The sequence below is a fragment of the Crinia signifera genome, chromosome 8 (genome assembly GCF_055691185.1).
Source record: "Crinia signifera chromosome 8, ASM5569118v1, whole genome shotgun sequence".
Taxonomy (NCBI): Eukaryota; Metazoa; Chordata; class Amphibia; order Anura; family Myobatrachidae; genus Crinia; species Crinia signifera.
Window position 1 is genome coordinate 77,595,441 of NC_139224.1, and position 22,590 is coordinate 77,618,030.

The 22,590-nt window shown below is 44.9% G+C and overlaps 1 protein-coding gene across 6 annotated transcripts in view; it reads right to left on the minus strand.

The window, feature by feature from the left end:
* The window catches only part of PDE4DIP (phosphodiesterase 4D interacting protein), a 222,056-nt gene that overhangs the window by 153,807 nt on the left and 45,659 nt on the right, over positions 1-22,590 (minus strand). For all 6 annotated transcript variants that reach the window (XM_083156692.1, XM_083156693.1, XM_083156690.1 and 3 more), the window contains 2 exons: positions 4,680-4,799; positions 1,412-1,504 (listed from right to left, as the gene is read on the minus strand). In XM_083156692.1, the coding sequence (XP_083012818.1) occupies positions 1,412-1,504; positions 4,680-4,799 (213 nt within the window). The remainder of the gene's footprint in view (positions 1-1,411; positions 1,505-4,679; positions 4,800-22,590) is intronic.

Consider the following 22,590-nt stretch of genomic DNA (forward strand, 5'->3'; position numbering starts at 1 on the left):
TTTGTGAATGACTTAATTACTTGTCTGTAAATACCATCAACATCTGAAAAATGTATAAACGGTCCTCAGTTCTACTAATGTTGCTCTATTCAGTCATTGCTGGAAACAGGTTTCAAAGGATCAATACATTGTATATGCTCACTGATTGGCATTATCACAGGCAAGCACCAAAAGGTACTACAGGTGAGTAAATGCTCTTGCAATGCTCTTTGAAAGCACTTGCATGAAATACATTTCTCAGAAAAAGATGTACAGGTTGAGGTTCCCATATCAAAAATGCCTGAGAACAGAACTATTTTGGATTTAGGTTTTTTTTTGTATTTTGGAATATTTGCATACCAAAATTAGATATTTTGGAGAGATGACCCAAGTGTATATATATATATATATGTTGTAGAATGGCCGGCACTCCACGGCTCAGTGTAGAGGTAGCAGCACCAGGTGCCTTCCCTTGGCAGACAATGCAAGTCTCCAATATGTTTCGTGGTGGTAGGGCGGCACTCCGGCGACTTTAAAATAAAGGAGACAAACACCTGCTTAGATCAACGTTTTAATATCTTCATCAGTGGATGCATCATGGCGTCGCGGTGGAACGCAGTGCCGCGATTAGTGATATTGAGCAATATAGGTGTTACAGGAGACTCCGGATGGTACCTGGAGTTAGCGGTAAGCATTTACTATCACTGTATTAGATTTGTACACCCTGGTTTGTAGAATAAAGATACTAGAGAGGAGCGCAGGCCACTAATGAGATTACCACAGGTGAAATTGATTATGTATACTGGTGCTATAAATGTGGTGGAAAGGTGGGTAGTTGTCAGATGCTGTTTGGTGCAGGAGATGTGAACAGAGCCATGACTAGTCCCTACACAGGCCCGAAACGTTGGCACTAGCATCTATGTGATGATGGATACAAATAAATATTTTTTTTATCTGCAATGTGTTGAGTGCTCTGGATTACTATTGTCTGGAAGTACCACGGAAGTATCGGTGGGATATGGGAGCACCCCATGAATGAAAACAACGAAACTGTGAGTGCAATATAATCGGTATATACATACATACATATATATATATATATATATATATATATATATATATATATATATATATATATATATATATTGGCATGAAACCAAGTTTGTAGCTCTAAAAAAAGTATGGATTTCCAATATCAGATTTTTGGAAATAGGAGACGTTACCTGTACCAGAGTTTTTGTCCCTTCATTCTCACAGTTTACTGTAAGTTCAGCAAAATAATGATATTTTTTGTGTAAATTTTTTTAAATCTACAATAATTTTAAATCTACAATAATTTTTATTCTGACACGTTTGCAGTTCAAACTCTACGTGTGTGTGTGTGTGTGTGTGTAGTTTTAATTTCTAAAGTGTCAACACTTCAACCACTTACCTGCAATTGCTCACTCTGACTTTTCAATAGCATATCCTGCAGTTTAGCAATGGTATTATTGTGATCATCTATTATCTGGTACAGTTCCAAACCCTACAAAGTGACAAGAAAGATATTCACACATAAATAGAAACAAATAACTTATTGCTGTGGTCACCAACCCATCGCTTGCAAGCTACCAGTAGCTCGCGGTGGCGATCCGTGTGGCTCGACCACTGCAAAGTAGAGAGGAGGCACATAGCGCCTGCATGTCTCTCAGCACAGAGCAAGTCTGCCTGCCGCACTATGACCTCGGGGCCCAGGAGTCAGCACGGAGAATGTCATCACCCGGCTCACTGCCACCTGCTGCTGTGCTGTCGTTGGCTGCTGCCCTGTGGCTGCTGCCCTGTGACTGGGCCGTCAGCCAATCAGAACTCGCAGGCCGGCAGCCAATCAGGAGCCAGCCCGCGAGCTTTGATTTGCAATGTGAAGGGAAGCAGTGGAGGAGGAGGCGATGCCACGGAGGAGACAGACAGGACAGAACAAGACAACCAGGCTAGCCAGCAGGGGGACACTAGACTCTCCTCCACCCAGCAGCAGCAGGAGCAACAATGAGTTGTGCTGCTGTTGGCACTGTGGGGGCATATATGGCATAGTGGGGGCATATCTGGCACAGCAGGGGCATATCTGTCACAGTGGGGGCATATGTGTATCTGGCACCGTGAGGGCATTTGTGTTTCTGGCACCGTTGGGGCATTGTGTATCTGGTACTGTGGGGACATATGTGTATCTGGCACTGTGGGGACATATGTGTATCTGGCACTGTGGGGGCATATGTATATCTGACACCATGAGGGTATATGTGTATCTGACACCATGGGGGCATATGTGTATCTGACACCATGGGGGCATATGTGTATCTGGCACTGTGGGGGCATATGTGTATCTGACACCATGAGGGCATATGTGTATCTGGCACTGTGGCGGCATATGTGTATCTGGCACCGTGGGAGCATATGTGTATCTGGCACTATTTGGGCATATGTATATCTGGCACTGCACACATGTGGCATGTGGCTACACCCATTTTTTGGTGCGCAACCACAGTACCGACAGAGTATTATTTAGAATGGCACCACAATCGGGCGGGCATTGTGTTACTAGCACTGCTGGTGGTATGTATATAAATGGCACAGCGTCTACTCAGAAAGGCAGGACCTTGCAGCCATGACCCCATAGCGGAAAAAATGTTGGATGTGGCCTTGCAGGAGTACCACGATAGTAGGTCACACAGATGTCCCTTATGCTCTACCTCCAGTGTTGGGAGGTTTGTATGCAGCATATTGGACATTGCAGTGTGTGGCATATTGTGTCTGGGGCATTGCGGTATGTGGCATAATGTGTAAAGGGCATTTTTCAATTATTATACAGATTTTTTTATTTTGTTTATTTTAGTAGCTCTTCAGGCGGTTTATTTTGTCTTGAATAGTTCACGCCCCAAAAAAGATTGGAGTCCACTGACTTATTGTATGATAAATATTCAGATTTGCATCTTGTGATCAGCCTCAAGAAAGTTAATATACAACCAACTTTATTTACAAAACAAAAAAGAAAAATGATAGTGTCATGGGTTCAGTGAGCCTTGCCCATAATCCTACTGTAGCTCAGGACCAAAGGAAGGACCTGAGGAAGCACTAATATGGCTAGTCTCCATCCCAATCACGTGAAGCTCCTCCCTAACCACTTCATTTTTTACAAAAAATAAATAAATAAAATTACACTTTAGGTACCCTAAAGTGTTATTTTATTTATTTATTTTTGTAAAAATAAAGTCTAGATCAGAAACAAACAACCAAGTGGTGGGATGGTGAAGATAAACTGCATGCCAACTTTCACGTACCAGTTACCCGAGGAGGAAGAAATTATTCATACTTAGAATGACAAAGTCCACATTAAATAATTGTCATATTTATTTCTAAATCAGCTTTTTACCCAGTGTGACATCCACATTGTATAAGTTGGGCAGCATGGATGGTGTAAAGGTTAGCATTACTGCCTCACAGTACTGAGATCATAGGTTTGATTCCCACCATGGCCCTAACTGTGCAGAGTTTGTATATTCTCCCCATACTTGCATGGGTTTACTCCAGGTACCCTGGTTTCCTCCCACAATCCAAAAATATACTGGTAGGTTAGCTGGCTTCCAACAAATTAACCCTAGAATTAATGTGTATGTGTGTACAGGTATGGATCATTAGGTTACCAGCATGTTGGTCGACAGTCAATAAGTCGACACCATTAGGTCAACATGCATTTAGATCGACACGAGTCTAGCTTGACATGCAGAAAGGCCGACACGAGTTTAGGTCGACAGAGTCATTAGGTCGACATGGGGTTAGGTGTACAGTCAAAAGGTGGACATGGGGTTTTTCACGATTTTTTGGTCCCGAATGTCTACATAGTTGACATGGACACCTGAAACTAAACACTGCGTCCCCTCGCATGGTTCTCTGCACTCGCCATGCTTTGGGTACGGTGCCTCGTGACGCTTGGCACACTATTTTATTCTCCCACAACGCCCTAGTGGATAGTAGGGCATGAAATACCGCCTGTCGGCACATGCCAGCTCAAAAAAAATGTAAAAAAACCCCATGTAGACCTTATGACTGTTGACCTAACCCACGTCGACCTAATGAACCTGATAACCTAATTACCCTGTCGACATAACCCATGTCGAACTAGACTCGTGTCAACCTAAATGCATGTAGACCTAATGGTGTCGACCTAATGACTGTCAAGCAACATACTAGTGACCCAATGACCGTATCCCATGTGTACATGTGGTAGGGAATATAGATTGTAAGCTCCACTGGGGCAGGGACTGATGTGAATGTACAAATGTTCTCTGAAAAAGTGCTGCGGAATATGTGTGTGCAATATATAAGAAACTTTTAATAAATAAATAAAAGTTGTACAAAGCTAAAAGAAAACAACTTGTAATGAGGGATTCAGTATGAAATCCCGGCGGTCGGGATCCCGGCGTTCAAAATCCCGACGCCGGAATCCCGACCGCCGAAATCCCGACAAGGGGGGGACGTGGATCGCCACGCAGCGGGCCCGTTGCCTCGCTACGCTCGGCACGCTAATTTATTCTCCCTCCAGGGGTGTCGTGGACACCCACGGAGGGAGAAAGTGTCGGGATTTCGGCGGTCAGGATTCCGGCGTTGGGATTCTGAACGCCGGGATCCCGACCGCCGGGATTTTACTGCATCCCGTAATGAGGACTTACCTCATGGTCTCTGCTCTGGAGTGTCTCTCTTAGACTCTGTAATATGCATTCTTGTTTGTGTGATAATTCTTCTGCACTGCTCAACCTAGCTGTCATCTGGTGCTGATTTTCTTGTAGTGTCTAATGCAGGGGTGAAAGAAGAGGTAACAAATAAATAAAAATAGCTGGGAAACAAATAATGATTAACAGTTTACTATCATTTTGATCAAGAGATTGATACAGTTATTAATGTAATTGTAACATGTATATTTGTTACTCGTGAAACTAGCAGTAAATTGTATTGCTTAAATCTCCAAATACAATACAGAAACCACATACATGAAAAGTCCATGTGATCAATGTTAATGGCGATGAAAGAGATAAATGTTTAATAAATATTGGGATACTGTACATGAGATCTCATCTCAGAAGTTATAAGGAATTCGCTGACACAAAATAAGAGAAGAATAGGATAAAGGGAGTTGAGATCACTACAAAAGCACCATCTTCACAAATTGTTATTGTTGTATAGTGGTTCCCAGGAGATTGTCTACCATAACAGATCATGGTCATGTCCGTCTGTAGACACAATGTCACCCTATTTATTTTGGTATTTGTGTAATTTCACGGCGCCCAATATCGGAAGCGATATCGGCCGATATATCGATGCAATCCTATGCAATTTTGTACCTGTTCATAACCCCACTATCCACTACGCATGGAGTTGATTTTATATAGAGTGGCGAGCGCAGCGAGCCACCGAGTCCGAAGCGTGGCGAGCCCCGTGAGGGGACGCGGATTACTGGGCTCGCCACACTATATAAAATCAACTCCATGCACAGTGGATAGTGGGGTTATGAACAGGTAAAAAATCACTTTGGATTGCATCGATATATCAGCCGATATCGCATTTGATATATCGGGCGCCGTGAAACTACACAAGTACCTTGATTTTAAAATAATTTATGGTACTTATGTAATATCTGGGCTCCCATTTTTCTTATGAGACCGTGTCCCCTTGCGGGGCTCGCTGCGCTCGCCACGCTTCGGGCACGGTGGCTCGCTACGCTCGCCACACTATATAAAATCAACTCCATGCGTAGTTGGATAGTAGGGGTATGAATAAAATGGGGTGCATTTAACATGGGAGCCCAGATAATACATAAGTACCTAATTTATTTATTAAGAATGCAATATTAACCAAAAAAGAAAAGAACAGTTATTGCCACAACTGGCTGCTGAAAGAAGGGTACTTGTTTCCTAGCACGGCCACAACGATTAGGATCTCGGGCATCGCAAAAATCGCGTCGGTCGCATCGCATGCGGCCAAAAAAATCGCATGCGATGTGACCGACGCGATGCCCGCGATTTCCCATAGGGAACAATGGAAAATGGCTCAATTTACCCAAATCAACATAGGGAACAATGTTAAATGGCCCAGAGACACCAAAAAAAAAACCCCTGAACAGTGAAATGGCCCCCCAAAAATTGTTAACGCCACCCCGCGATCAACGTGAACCCGAAGCGTGGCGAGCGCAGCGAGCCCGCGAGGGGTGGCGGTACGCGTCCTCCGACCTTTTCATACCCCCACTATCCACGTCGGCGTGGAGTTGAGAATAGAAAGAGTGGCGAGCGCAGCGAGGTATCCGCGTCCCCTTGCGGCCTTCACAGGGATCCGCGTCCCCTTGTGGGGCTCGCTGCACTCGCCACGCTTCGGGCTTGGTGGCTTGCTGCGCTCGCCACACTTTCTATTCTCAACTCCACGCCGACGTGGATAGTGGGGGTATGAAAAGGTCGGAGGATGCGTACCGCGTGCCCTCGTGGGCTCGCTGCGCTCGCCACGCTTCGGGTTCACACTAATCGTGGGGTGGCGTTAACAATTTTTGGGGGGGCCATTTCACAGTTCAGGGGGTATTTTGGGGTCTCAGGGCCATTTAACATTGTTCCCTATGTTGATTTGGGCTAAATTGTGGCATTTTACATTGTTCCCTATGGGAAATCGCGGGCATCGCGTCAGTACCATCACATGCTCTTTTTGGCCGCATGCAATGCGACCGACGCGATTTTGACTTTTTCAATGCATTTCAATGGGAAATCGCGGGCATCGCAGACCATTATAAATGACCCGCGATGCCCGCGATTGTGGCCGTGCTAGGAAACAAGTACCGAAAGAAGTAATTGGGGTCGATCCAATTAGCTGCGATAAATTCACAGGAGCAACTCATCGTGGCACTGGACACACTTTATGGCATCCTGAATTTGCAGAAAAGTGCTTGCTGCCCCTTAGAGAGGCGAGCAAATTTCAGTGAGTTCGGGCTGAAACTAATTAATAGGATCAAACCCATTGCATGTTAAGCTGGGCTGGACTGATAGACTGGACAAGGATAACAGCCTAACCTACCACCATTGCTTAGCCATATGGCAGACAGAGAGCCAGGAGATGGCTGAGCAGCTCCACCTCTCAGCCATCTGCTTGGCTGCCTGGTTCTCATCTGTCAGCTACAGTATCTCAACAACTCCATTGTTTTCCTCTTTAACTCAGTAAAGCCCCTTTCACATTGCAGTTTTGACACGGCATATTGCCGATTTTTGACTGCTTTAAAACGGTACCAGCTGCAATATGAAAGCTCCACAATCAATTTACCGGTTACAAAATACCGGTATTTTGAAATGAGTTAAAAGCAGGATGCAGTCTGAACAGCTCAGAAACGGTATTTGCTACAAATGATAACCACACATTATCCCCGCCCACAAGCAGGAAAAAAACATTTAAAATTACATTGTATGGCTTTCTATGGGTGAAACGGGTTGAATCTGAAGGTACAAAAATGGTAGTGAAACTGCACTATACCTTTACAACATGCAATATGAAAGGGGTTTACCTGGCTTTTGACCCATTTAAAAAAACGTTTACAAAAACGATTTGAAAGCAGGTTTTTGCAATGTGAAACCAACTGATACAAAATGGGTTCTCTTGAGTACACATTAGGGGAAAATAATCAAGTCACACAGTACTAGGTCTGGAAATTATGGATGGTGTTCTAGTATCTTGAACCAATTTTAGCACAAACTATTGTCTTGTGAAGATCTTGGTACAAAACTTGCCTAATAGTTTCTTTGAAAGAGCAAGGGGGTATATCTGCACACAGAAATGTCCATATTCGAATTGATGTCAACACCGATATTTACTTTAAGTATTTATTAATATATGGGTGCTGCACAGAAAAAACGAAATATGAATGTAGCAGGAAGAAAAAGATAAATGACCTGTTAGTTGCGATAGTGCATGCACTTAACACAGGATATGGTCACTAGGTCGACATCACTAGGTCAACATGCATGAAGGTCGACTTGACTGAAAGTCGACGTGCAGGAAGGTTGACATGGGTTAGGTCAACAGGGTCATTAGGTTGACACAAGCATTGGGTCGACATGGGGAAGGTCGACAGTCAAAAGGTCGACATGGGGTTTTAAGGGGTTTTTTTTGAGCCGACATGTGCCAATAGGCGGTATTTCATGCCCTGCTATCCACTAAGGCGTGGTGGCAGAATAAAATAGTGTGCCGAGTGCAGCAAGGGGCGCGGTGTTATGTTTCAGTGTCCATGTCGACAGTGGGGACAAAAAAAAAGTGAAAAACCCCATGTCGACATTTTGACTGTGGACCTCCCTCATATCATCCTAATGCTTGTGTTGACCTAATGACCATCTCCGATGGAAATAAAAGTCAGTTAGGACTGACTTTTATTTCCGAAGGGGAGAGAAATCATTCGATAGTCAGCAACCATGGAATGATTTCTCCCCCCTTCTGTCGCATGTGAGGGGATGAGTTCACGTACATCCCCTCGCATGTTACCAAGGGGATTCGTCGTCGGCGCGGGGGTTGTGCAAATGACCTCTGCTTAGCGAGCGGTACTGAAATAGGCCCATTGTCTGGACTTTAACAAAGGCGCTCTTGGAACAGACAATGCCTATAGCCAAGAAGGAGCTTATTTCAAAGTGCAATTGTTTTTATATTATATTATGTGATCTTATTAAGTGCGCACAATTTCTGATACGAATATTTGAAAAAATAATATATTGTCAAGACAATCCAATCACCTATTATAACAGTCCGAGCGTTCCTCTTTTTGAAGTCTCACTGGTGTGTGTATATATACAGGATTGACTGCCCTGTTTATAGCATCTGCTTAGTGAGCCAGCTCTGTCAAGCGCCCCCACTTTCTACAAGCCTGGTATAATATAAGCATTAACTATACAGATAATCTAGAACTGTTTCAGAGTTGCATTAAAGTCCATTTTGCAGACTGATTTGGGTATTTTATTAACAGTGTCTGCTCTGAATGGGCTGAATGGGTGTGCCCGGGAGCAAATTGGACAATTGAAAAGCTGATGTCGACTTGAGTGAATGCAGAGATCGATCTTCTTTCAGATTAATCTTTTGCACCATGTATAGGTCTATTAATAAAGCAGATAGTGATGGCTACATTTACAAGTGGATGAACAGAGGTGGCCAACTCTGAATCCAGCAAGAGGGTGGATGGTGCCAATCGTACAGGGCACTCCGTATTGGAAAAAAGACCCCCGACCCAATAATATTATAGACAATATTAATGTGGAGGTTTGCTAGACAATAGGATTGCCAGAAAGAATATAGCAAGGAAAGGTTTCTCATGTGTGTGGTGCACCTAGTAGCTCATTAAAATAACTTATCATCATAAATAAAACTGCGAAAATTAAAAATGACAAAGGTGATAAACGTGTGCTAAAATAAGGAAAGGCGGGCAGGCAGTGCACTGAACTTGATATAAATTCCTTTTAATAAAGTATATACAATTAATCTCATATTGAAAGAGTGAGACATCCAGTGGCAGATTCAGGGGGGGAGGGCACCTGGGCATGTGCCCCCCCTGTCATTTATTTTGTAGATGAGGACCAGAGTTTTCCAACGAGCCCAGCCCCATGTCTCTAGCCCCCCGGGAACCGGAGATATCACCTGGTAAAGCTGTAACATTTTTCCCCATAGGATAATATGGGACCCGTCAATTCCGACCCCCACCCAGTTACGACGGCTGCCAGTTCCCCCCCTGGCATCACAGGAGCTTGTGGTTGATGTCATTCAATTTCAAATCGCTGGGCCTTCAATATGATACCTGGCTGGTCCATATCGGTCAATCGGTTCCAGAGATATTGCGTGTAAATCGATTTTTTTTATTTTTGAAATGTAATTTCATGGCTGTTCATATTCTTTGAGGGCAGATTACTCTGGAACCAAACGTTCCAGTTTCACTGGACCAAAATCATTCAAAGCCCACACAAATCAATATGATACTGGTCTCATGTAAATGGGTCAGTTGGTTCCGAAGATATAGCCGGTTAAATGAGATAACTGGTTAAAGGGGGGGAGGGGTGGTTTTCTCTCCCCCTCACACCAGAAAATGCAGGGACTAGGCTGGTGTAAAAGGGGCCAACCTGGGAATGCATTTTCTGGTGGGAAATGGGTATTATTTCAAATAGCTGGGACCTGCAATGCTCGGAATACAGCCACGCTCTGCCACTGTCAGTGGCTATCGCTTCTGCCTGGTGGCGGCTGTCCCCCATTTACCACGAGCATGTATTCCCCGTTGGCAATAAGCATGTAATCCCACATGGAACCTCTGGCAATGAGCATGGAACCCTTGGCAATGAGCATGTAGATAAGCAGCACTTACTGTATGTAGCATAATTTTTAATAGGCATTATTGTGTTTGGCATAATACATAATGGACACCATGCCGTGTAACTTAACGTGCAATGGACATTATGGTGTAAATGTTTAATGCGCGCCTTTGGTGGACAATGTCCCTGTTTATGAAGCGTATTGTGAATTTTGTCTTAATCTGTGTGGCATTATGTGAATTTTGGCTCAATCCGTGTGGCATTATGTGAATTTTGGCTCAATCCATGTGGCATTATGTGAATTTTGGCTCAATCCATATGGCATCTTATGAATTTGGCACAATCCGTGTGGCATTATGTGAATTTTGGCTCAATCCATTTGGCATTATGTGAATTTTGGCTCAATCCATTTGGCATTATGTGAATTTTGACACAATCAATGTGGCCTTGTTTGAATTTTGGCTCATTCCATTTGGCATCATGTGTAAGGGGCAAGTATAATGGGGTCTAGTATTTTGTTGCATAATGTGTAGAAGTTGTATATGGTGTTGTACACTACACTCAAGGACACACCTCTGTTGAGTGGCCACACCCCCTTTTCCAGAGCGCGCCTTCGGCGCGTGCACAACTACATCCTTCACTTTTGTTACAATGGTGGGCCTGCGTACTTTAAATGCCAGGGCCTATTTTTAATCCCATTGCCACCCTCTCTCTGCCGCTCTCTTAGCATGTACACTGGCACCACTAACACTGGCCCTCCCCCACCTAAACCCTCTTTTATCATGGTGCCCCCCCTGTCATTTTATCCTGGATCCGCCCCTGTAGACATCTATATAATCTGAAACACTTATGAGCATCTTGTAATTATAACAAGGTGTCAATCAGTATATTAAAGTATCTGTGAGATATATATTGTATGTACACACATAAATAAATATACAACTGTGCTTCAGATAAGACACTGGGGAGTTACAGAATATATTAACTGTTTAACAATTTTTATCTGGTATACAAATACTATATATACCTATTTAATATATAGTTACCCACCAGACATAGACATGATATGTAACAGCACTACTGAGGACATTATATGTAACTAGTACTACATGTGCAAGGTAATGATTGCTTGCCATTTAAATTCAGTATCTTAGATAGTACACAAAATCTCTTTCATGTTTTGAAAACTTGTTTTATGCACAAATAAAATTGATTTGTGTGTATTTCATGTGTTGATGTGTTTGTACAACATAAATGAAAGATACCTCAAGATACATCATTGAAATATACCATATATACTCGAGTATAAGCCTACTTTTTCAGAACAGTTTTTATGCTGAAAAAGCCCGCCTCGGCTTATACTCGAGTGAGGGTCCCACTTGAGTCAATAAGTTTTCCCAGCTTTTTGTTGTAAAATTAGGTGCCTCGGCTTATATTCGGGTCGACTTATACTCGAGTATATACGGGTAAAAATATTCTGAAATACGGATTAATCTGTTATCCAAAATTCTTCTGGTGCCAAGCATTTTGGATAAGAGATATGCAATATATATATATTTGCAAAAAAAGTCAGAGAAGAGACGCACCAATGAGCATATATTAAAGACAATTTTACTGCACAATAAGGCTCACGTACATTGAGGTTTAAAATACTATGCTTGCCAGCCTGGTAGAAAACACGGTCACCATAGCCCTCTCCGATAAACACAAGACGCCGCCGCTCAGCTGCAGACCAGAAGATCTTTGGACCAAGATGCCGGAGCCTCGCCGCAGACGAACAGGAACAACAGGACCACAAGTGGAAGAAAGGACGTCACTCCGTCAGCAGGAACAAGCCACGCCTAACGTGTTTCGACTATGTTAAGGTGAGTTAGCTATGATGTGTAAGCAGGTACCAGGTTCCCAAGAAAACCAGTTGCTAGTGTAGGACTTGCAGTGAAATAGGGTCCCTTGGCGATGGGCTGCAAGCTTAAATGCATTGATCAATTCATGAACTAAAACCCCATTATTTATTGATTGATTATTTGAATGTTAAGGTGAGTTAGTTTGTTGTAGTGAGTGCTGGGTCCCCTGTGTTTGTATTTACTAGAGTGTGTGGTCACAGGCCACTGCACCCCACCCTGGGATGTGGGTGCTGTTTGCACCCCATTCCTAGGAATGGCGAGTGTGTTGGTACTTCTGTATCTATATATTTGGGTTGATTTTTAATTAACCTCTGTTACTGTGATCATAGCTTTCTCATGCACCCTAGATAAGCTAATTTACCTGAAACCTGTTACAGCTGCCCCTTTAATACTAATTCAGGTGCTGTGTTTGGGAGGGATGCGGTCATTTGGTCTACTGCATTATGGTAGAAAGTCATTAGGTCGAATCCATTAGGTCGACATGCTAAAAGGTCGACATGACTCTAGGTCGACATGGGAAAAGGTCGACATGATTCTAGTTCGAAAGGTCATTAGTTCGACAGGTCATTAGTTCGACAAGGTCATTAGTTCGACATTGTCTATGTCGACATTCACAAGGTCGACATGGAGTTTTTCACAGTTTTTTGAGCCAACATGTGCCGACAGGCGGTATTTCATGCCCTACCATCCACTAGGGCGTGGTGGGAGAATAAAAAAGTGTGCCGAGCGTAGCGAGGCACCGTGCCCGACGCATAGCGAGCGCAGCGAGCGATGCGATGCAGTGCACTTTAAACTGTGTCCATGTCGACTGTGTTGACATTCAGGTAAAAAAACAGTGAAAAACCCCATGTCGACCTTGTGAATGTCGACATAGACAATGTCGAACTAATGACCTTGTCGAACTAATGACCTGTCGAACTAATGACCTTTCGACCTAGAATCATGTCGACCTTTTCCCATGTCGACCTAGAATCATGTCGACCTTTTAGCATGTCGACCTAATGGATTCGACCTAATGACTTTCTACCATAATGCAATAGACCAAATGATCCCAACCCGTTTGGGATTGTCTCACCTTATAAAAGCCATATGTTACTTGGCAGTTGAGCATTAACCCAGGAAAAAAAACACATGTTCATTTTAGCTATGATGTGTAAGCAGGTACCAGGTTCCCAAGAAAACCAGTTGCTAGTGTAGGACTTGCAGTGAAATGGGGTCCCTTGGCGATGGGCTGCAAGCTTAAATGCATTGATCAATTCATGAACTAAAACCCCATTATTTATTGATTGATTATTTGAATGTTAAGGTGAGTTAGTTTGTTGTAGTGAGTGCTGGGTCCCCTGTGTTTGTATTTACTAGAGTGTGTGGTCACAGGCCACTGCACCCCACCCTGGGATGTGGGTGCTGTTTGCACCCCATTCCTAGGAATGGCGAGTGTGTTGGTACTTCTGTATCTATATATTTGGGTTGATTTTTAATTAACCTCTGTTACTGTGATCATAGCTTTCTCATGCACCCTAGATAAGCTAATTTACCTGAAACCTGTTACAGCTGCCCCTTTAATACTAATTCAGGTGCTGTGTTTGGGATTGTCTCACCTTATAAAAGCCATATGTTACTTGGCAGTTGAGCATTAACCCAGGAAAAAAAACACATGTTCATTTTAGCTATGATGTGTAAGCAGGTACCAGGTTCCCAAGAAAACCAGTTGCTAGTGTAGGACTTGCAGTGAAATGGGGTCCCTTGGCGATGGGCTGCAAGCTTAAATGCATTGGTCAATTCATGAACTAAAACCCCATTATTTATTTATTGATTATTTGAATGTTAAGGTGAGTTAGTTTGTTGTAGTGAGTGCTGGGTCCCCTGTGTTTGTATTTACTAGAGTGTGGTCACAGGCCACCGCACCCCACCCTGGGATGTGGGCAGGGGCGTAACTACCATAGGTGCAAGGAGTGCAGCTGCTATGGGGCCCAGAGCAGAAGGGGGCCCATCTTTACTGTCTAAGTAATATGTTTTACATACATTTATTACCATCAGTTGCTAAATAGGGGGCCCTTAAAAACCTTTGCTATGGGGCCTAGGAATATCTAGTTACGCCCCTGGATGTGGGTGCTGTTTGCACCCCATTCCTAGGAATGGTGAGTGTGTTGGTACTTCTGTATCTATATATATATATATATATATATATATATATATATATAATATATGAGAACTATCAGACAAAAATCTTATTAACTAAACCAGGGGTTCTCAAACTTTTTGGAATCATGGCACCCTGGAATATCAGACATTTTTTTGTGCCATCCCTAGGCCAAAAGTTTCTTATGGATTACTTTCAAAACATATAAAAAAGGGATTTTTGTAAGAACTTACCGTTCGAATCCCTTTCTCTGATATGGTCCTGGTGACACAGCTCAACACTGGGATGTAGGAGGGTCCGAAGGAGCCAGGCACCTATCCTAAAGTTTTAGAGGGTAGGCTCCTCCCCTACTGCATCCCTGGACTCTTCAGTTCAATCTTTCAAAGCCACTGGAATACATTAACTCAGTACAAACGCCTGCACATATTATATGCACATTTTATAACAGAAAACTGTTAACTTTTAACCATTTTAACATGAACATCATGAAACTTCTGGCATACTTACTGAGCGTAAGGGAGGGATCGCTGTGTCACCAGGACCATATCAGAGAAAGGGATTCGAACGGTAAGTTCTTACAAAAATCCCTTTTTCTCTTTCAATGGTCCTGGTGACACAGCTCAACACTGGGACGTTCCAGAGCCGGTCCTTTGGGAGGGTACGCTCAGGTCTGCAGCTCTCAGCACTGCTCGCCCGAATGATGCGTCCTCCGACGCGAACTCATGGAATCTATAGAATTTGGCAAATGTGTGAACAGATGACCAAGTGGCAGCTCTGCAAACCTGCTCAGCTGTGGCCCCATGTCGAACTGCCCAAGAGGTGGCAACTGACCTGGTGGTATGCGCATTTATTTTGGCCGGTACTGGTCTACCCACTTTGGTGTATGCAAAGGCTATCACAGACCGCAACCACCTAGCAATAGTCTGCTTAGATGCAGGCCAACCAATTTTGTGTACGTCATACAATACCAACAATGTGTCAGTCTTCCTGACACTCTTCACTCTGTCCACATATATGCGTAAGGCACGCACAACATCCAAAGTTCTCAACTTGTCCCTTTTCTTAGGGACCCTCTGGGGGTTGAAACACAGGTAGAACTATCTCCTGATTTAAATGGAAGGTAGATACCACCTTCGGTAAAAACTGAGGCACTGTTCTTAAAACAGCCCTGTCATCATGAAAAATTAAGAAGGGAGATTTACATGACAAAGCTCCCAATTCTGAAACTCTTTTAGCAGATGCTACTGCTAACAAAAACACTAGCTTCCACGTGAGAAACTTAAAGTCAGCCGACCTTAAAGGTTCAAAAGGTGCCTTTTGAAGGCATTCCAAAACCAGTGATAGATCCCAAGGTGCTACTGGTTGCTTGTATGGAGGTTTCAACCTGGATACTCCTTGTAAAAAGGTTTGAATTTCCGGCAAAATGGCTATCTTTTTCTGGAAATAGATGGACAAGGCCGAAATCTGCACCTTCAGTGACTGAAGGCTTAGACCCGATGAAAAACCATCTTGTAAGAATTCCATCATTCTTGATAGCTTAAAATGTGATGTATGAGCCTTTCTTCTCTCACACCATCGAATGTAAGTCTTCCAGACTCTATAATAATTTGCCGAAGATACAGCTTTTCTGGCTTTTATCATCGTCTGTACTACTGCCTCAGAAAACCCTTTTCTTTTCAAAATGGTGGTTTCAATAGCCAGGCCGTCAAAATCAATCGATCTGAATCCAGGTGATTGAATGGGCCTTGTCTTAGAAGGTCTGGTCTCAGAGGTAGACGCCATGAGTCCACAGACAACCTCTGAAGCCTCGAGTACCAGGACCTCCTTGGCCAATCTGGGGCCACTAAGATCACTGGAACCTTCTGCCCCTGTATTTTCTTCAGAAGTCTCGGTAACATTGGTACTGGTGGGAATGCATAAAGGAGATCTCCCTGCCAGTGAATAGTCATGGCATCCACTGCCTCCGCTAGCGGATCCCTTGTTCTGGCATAGAACCTGGGCACTTGACGGTTGACCATCAGGTCCACATCCGGAGTTCCCCACATCGAAGTGATTTGGTGAAACACCTGAGGGTGTAAGCTCCATTCCCCTTCCTTGAGCTCCTCCCTGCTCAGGAAGTCGGCTTCTATATTCTCTATTCCTGGAATGAATATAGCCGATACAGCTGGAACATTCTGTTCCGCCCATAGGAAGATTCTGGACACCTCCCACATGGCCAATCTGCTGCGTGTACCTCCCTGGTGATTCAGATACGCCACAGCTGTGGCATTGTCGGTCTGAATCCTTAAAGGGAGGTTCTGTAACCTGTCTCCCGCCAAGGAAATCACTTTCCAGACAGCTCTCAGCTCCAAGATGTTGATTGGTAACGCTGATTCCTCTGCCGTCCACAGGCCCTGAAGCCTGAGATCCAGGACTATTGCCCCCCAGCCCCTGAGACTGGCGTCGGTAGTTACTATCAACCAGTCCCAGGTCTGTAATGACCGACCCCACTGAAGGGAATCTACTTCTGTCCACCATTTCAAGGATTCTCGGGTGTCCGAAGACAGCACTATCATCTCGGATTTCATGGTCAAAGTGTTTCCTGACCAGGCTGACAAAATGTTCCATTGGAACCTCCGAGAGTGGAACCTGGCAAATTGAAGCGTCTCGAATGACGCCACCATCTTCCCCAGGAGCTTGAGGCACCTCCATACTGAAATGCTCTGAGCCCTGAGAATCTCCTGGACTAGGGTGACCAGATCCCTGGCCTTTACCTCCGGGAGGAATACCCGATGAAGATGGGTGTCCAGTATGACTCCCAAGAATTGGAGCCTTTGTGACGGTACCAACTGAGATTTTTGCAAATTTAAAATCCAGCCGTGAGCCTGCAAAAAACTGATGGCCTCTGCCAAGTGACTCTGCAGCATGGCTGCTGACTCTGCTTTGAACAGGAGATCGTCCAAATAGGGTATTACTGTGATTCCCCTGAGCCTCAGCACCGCCGCCATCACTGACATTATCTTTGTGAATACCCTTGGCGCGGTTGCTAGCCCAAAGGTTAACGCCCGGAATTGTAAATGCAGGTCTCCTATGGCAAACCTCAACAAGGTCTGATGCTCCGGGTGTATAGGGACGTGCAAATATGCGTCCTGGACATCCATGGACGCCAAAAATTCTCCCTGGTCCAGACTCAGGAGTACTGACCGTAGGGACTCCATTTTGAAATGGTCTACCCATAAATGAACATTTAGGGACTTCAAATTTAGTATTGGTCTGAAAGACCCGTCTGGTTTGGGCACCAGGAACAGCGTGGAGTAAAAGCCTTTCTTCCACTCTGCCCTGGGGACTGGTGTAACCACCCCTTTTTCCAAAAGGGAGTGAGCTGCTCTCACAAGAGCTGTACGAAGCCGTGCCTCCTTTGGTAAGGATGTGGGGATGAACCTCTTCGGAGGCGGCCCTCTGCAAGGGATTTTGTAACCCTGTGTTATAATATCTAACACCCAGGCATCCTGGCCTAGAGAAGCCCAAGCGTCCCTGAAGAGTGTGAGACGCCCCCCCACTTTTGTCACTGTCGGGCGAAGCCCCTGACAGTCATGCAGAGGGTTTATCCTCTCCTTTTGTGGCAGGCTTCTTGTGAAAAGAGCCAAATTTTGACTTTTGTGTCTTGCCTCTAGAGGACTGAAACCTTCCCCTGAAAGACTGTCCTCGAAAGGACGCACCACCTCTAGGGGAGGGCCGAAAGGACGGCTTAAAAGCAGAAAATCTGGACGTCTGCTTTGCTGAGGAGGCCGGCAGGAATGTACTTTTGCCGCCCGTGGCCTGCTTTATAATCTCCTCTAATTCGGTACCAAAAAGTACCTTTTCTTTGAAGGCTAATGTTTCCAGAGCCTTCTTGGACTCATTGTCTGCTTCCCAGGCTTTAAGCCAAAGCACTCTCCTGGCATTAATGGAGACTGTGGACACTCTGGTTGCCATTTTAATAGCTTCCTCTTCTGCTTCCACTGCATATTCTGCAGCTGCCTTAATCTTTTCTGCAAGCAGTAACGCACCAGGGTCAGCCTGCAGCATGGTGCATAATTCACCAGCCCACTCTATCATGGCCTTAGAGACCCAGGCTGAAGCAATAAGGGGCCGTAAGGTAAACCCCACCCCTTCAAAGATAGCCTTGAGGTTACCCTCCAGCTTTTTATCCACAGAATCTTTGAAAGCTGCACCGCCCTGTACTGGTAATACAGTAGCCTTGGACAAACGTGCCACTGAAGCGTCCACAACTGGGACCTTTTCCCAGAGCTCCGCATGAGACTCTGGCATGGGGTACAGACTAAGGAATCGCTTAGGCATCTGTAGCCTCTTATCAGGAGTTTTCCAAGCCCCTTCTAACAATTCCTGTAACCCCTCATCTGAAGGAAAAGTAACAGCCTCCTTCCGCTGTCGCTTAAAAACACCTTTAACAGGAGTCTTATCCTCCACAGACAGCTTTAAAGCCTGCTTCACAGCTACAATGAGATCCTCTATACCAGCAGCAGAGTTCTCTTCCACATCATCACCCTGATCCCAAGGGATGTCAGTATACTCTCCTTCCTCCTCATCTACCACAGTAGTCAAAGCATAAGACCTTCTAGGGGTCCCTGCCACATCATCCATTTTGTCCAGCATTTCACTGAACCTGTTGATCCCTTTAGCAGTATCCTGCATCACCTGAATCAGCGCAGGATCTGCCTGGGTAAGAGGCAAGGAGCCAGACGACTGCTGAGATGATGGCATAGGTCTCTGTGATTCTACCAGCCCATCACTCTGCCTGTCCAAAAGCTGCACCAAAGCGTTAACTGACCTGCCTAGGGCCCTGGCCCACGCAGGTTCCATCTGCTCTGCCCTATGGGGTTCACTGCCCATGGGTCTCACATCAGCGCAAGTAATACATAAGCCCCCCTTGGCCATCTGCTCAGGGACAAACTTTTGTGTGCAAACATTGCACGCGCTCAGTGCACTAAGGGCTCCCTCCCCCAAAACCACAGCCTGATGCTCAGACATGATGCAAGTGATAAATGTATATCTATCAGTATACACAGTGCAAACAATGTACAAGCGTTTATACAGAGGCAATGCACCCAATCACTTATCTGTCTGTTGGTTTCAACTGCGGGGAAGCGATGCCCAGGAAATCCAAGTCACTCTGCCAGGATCAGTAAGCCAGCTCAGCTCCGCTGCAAGCGTTCTGAAAGGCGCCAAAGTCAGAGTGAAGGAAGAGACCACAGGTCCCTGCTGCTGCGGGGTCCGTGACCTTTTGGCGCCAACCACCCCCAGCCAGCCGCTCCTCAGGTAGGATTTCCTAGTTCCAGTGTCTCCCCCTCAACTGGGGATCACTTGGAACATGCCTGTCACAACGCTGCTGTCCTCTCATCTAGGAGCTCAGCGTGTAAGCTCCGCATAAAATGGCCGCCGCCATCACGGAGCGCCTGTCCCCCATGATCCCCACCTAAATGTGGAGCCGGTTTCAGGGTACTCCGGAGCCCAGGCAGCCTTTTAGAAAAGGCTATAAGCGCTGCACAGGGAGACCAGACAGTGTCTCCCCTGTGCACAGTGAGCTGACAGGACGCGCTTCTGTCAGCTCCTGCTGCGCTAGCAGTGTGAGGATTCACTATGAGAATCCTCACACTGTGCCTACCTAGCTAGGGTAAAAGTTAATAAAACAATAAAAATCCCCTAACTACTCTAATTCTTCGGCTGCTCCTGCAGCCCTTTAGAATAGCACCCACTCCAGTGGGCACCTAACACGAACTGAAGAGTCCAGGGATGCAGTAGGGGAGGAGCCTACCCTCTAAAACTTTAGGATAGGTGCCTGGCTCCTTCGGACCCTCCTACATCCCAGTGTTGAGCTGTGTCACCAGGACCATTGAAAGAGAAATTAAATAAATTGTGTTTATATCTGTTCCTTAGATCCAGTTACAGTATGTTGTGAGGGACAGTATTCACTTTGGTTTGTTCACATATTGTATGATTGGAAGCCACAAGCACTGGTTTTCCCTATTACAGCGACCATAAATAAAATTAATTCATCCTGGACCACTATCCCAGTGCACCCCTGCAAGTGCTCTGAGGCACCCCAGGGTGCAGAGGCACACAGTTTGGGAACCACTGAACTATACCATTAAGGTGTGCGTAATATATCAGAGAAATCGTCTTGTACTAGTGTGCTGAACACTGGAGACTGACATTGTTACAAATTTATATAACAAAGTATTGCATTTGAAAACTAAGTAGATATATTGTAGCAACAGTGTTGCCAGTCGATTTGTGTGTAAGTACTGAATATTACACCAACCCAAAGAAGTTTTTTAAATACATAAATAGTAAACGTTTAATTAAGGAAAACATAGGCCCACTAACTGATACTAGTGGAAAAAGTGTTACTGAGGACAAGGGAAAAGCAAAACTGTTAAATGAGTTCTTCTCATCAGTATTTACTAAGGGAGAGCAGACTGTGGAACGAACATTTACCACAAACGGGACAAATAAGCCAGATCACATTGTGGATTTCACGCCGAAGGAAATAATACTGAGGCTAAGCAAACTCAAAACAAATAAATCACCAGGGCCAGATGGGATTCATCCGAGGGTATTAATGGAATTAAGGGATGAACTAGCTACCCCCCTACATTATATCTTTAGCAAGTCACTATCGTCAGGTATAGTACCAAAAGATTGGAGAATAGCAGAGGTAGTGCCAATATTCAAAAAAGGAAAAAGGAAGATCCCGCTAATTACAGACCCGTTAGTTTAACATCAATTGTGGGTAAACTATTTGAAGGATTTTTAAGGGATGGTATCCAGGAATATTTAGATCATCACCGTCTACTCAGTACTAACCAACATGGGTTCGTGAAAAATCATTCATGCCAAACTAATCTACTAGGGTTCTATGAAGAGGTTAGCAAAAACCTCGATAATGGAAATGCTGTAGATGTGATTTTCCTAGATTTCGCTAAAGCATTTGATACTGTCCCACACAAGAGATTGATTAATAAAATGGAGAGCCTAGGATTGGGTGAAAATATCTGCAGATGGGTAGGGAATTGGCTATGTAATAGAGAACAAAGGCCCTTATTCTGATCGGTGCGGCCGGATCCGATTATGCGGCCAGGACTGTGCGTGCGAAACCCCGCCTTCCATACGGATCGCCAACTCCGTCCGTACGCGGTAAGAAGCTGGCCGAACGGACCGCATGTGTATTTTTCCCTGAATACGCCTCCTCCATCTAAGGGAACCTCCCCCATCATTCGATGGTCGCAGACCGAGTGCTCCACCAGCTCCCGCAACCTCAGACCACACGGACATTTTTCCGTGCAAAAGCAGGGATCTGGGCGGGCAGCTGACATCCGGCGATGTCATATGTCCGCCCCCTACACGTGCGTCACGGCCGCATTACCATACGTACACCCAGCGTTTGCATGGGAACGCCCATGAAACGCGGGGCGTATGCATATGGTAATGAGCCCAAATAGCCCTTCACGCCCCTCTCCACCCCCTGTTCGGAGTGTTCACATATCATGCGGGATTTGGCCATACGCCTGCTCGCACATGCGCAGAGACGCCTCTGCACATGCGCAGACACAAAACAGTCCGAACGCACGCGGATATATCCGCACCGACCAGAATAAGGGCCAAAGAGTGGTTGTGAATGGTGCCGTATCAGATATGATACCGGTACTAAGTGGAGTGCCCATGGGTTCGGTTTTGGGGCCCATTTTGTTTAACATTTTTATTAACGATATTTGGATAGGGTTACTCAGCAATGTATCCATCTTTGCGGACGATACAAAACTTACAAAGTCATCAAATCATCAGAAGATGTCACCATGCTTCAAAATGATCTTGCAATTCTAGATGAGTGGGCAAAAAAATGGAAGATGTGGTTCAATGTAGATAAATGTAAGGTTATGCACCTTGGGAGACACAACCAGTGTGCAAGTTACAACCTTAGCGGAGAGGAACTGGGTAATTCCATACTTGAAAAGGATCTAGGAGTCCAAATAGACAGCAAACTGGGATGTAGTGCCCATTGTAATGTGGCTACAAAAAAGGCCAACAAAATTCTGGCATGTATTAAGAGGGGAATGGAAACTAGGGACTCAAGGGTAATTATGCCACTATATAAAGCATTGGTGAGACCTCACCTCGAGTACGGAGTACAGTTCTGGGCCCCACACTATAAAAAGGACATCATAGAATTAGAAAAAGGCCAAAGGCGAGCAAC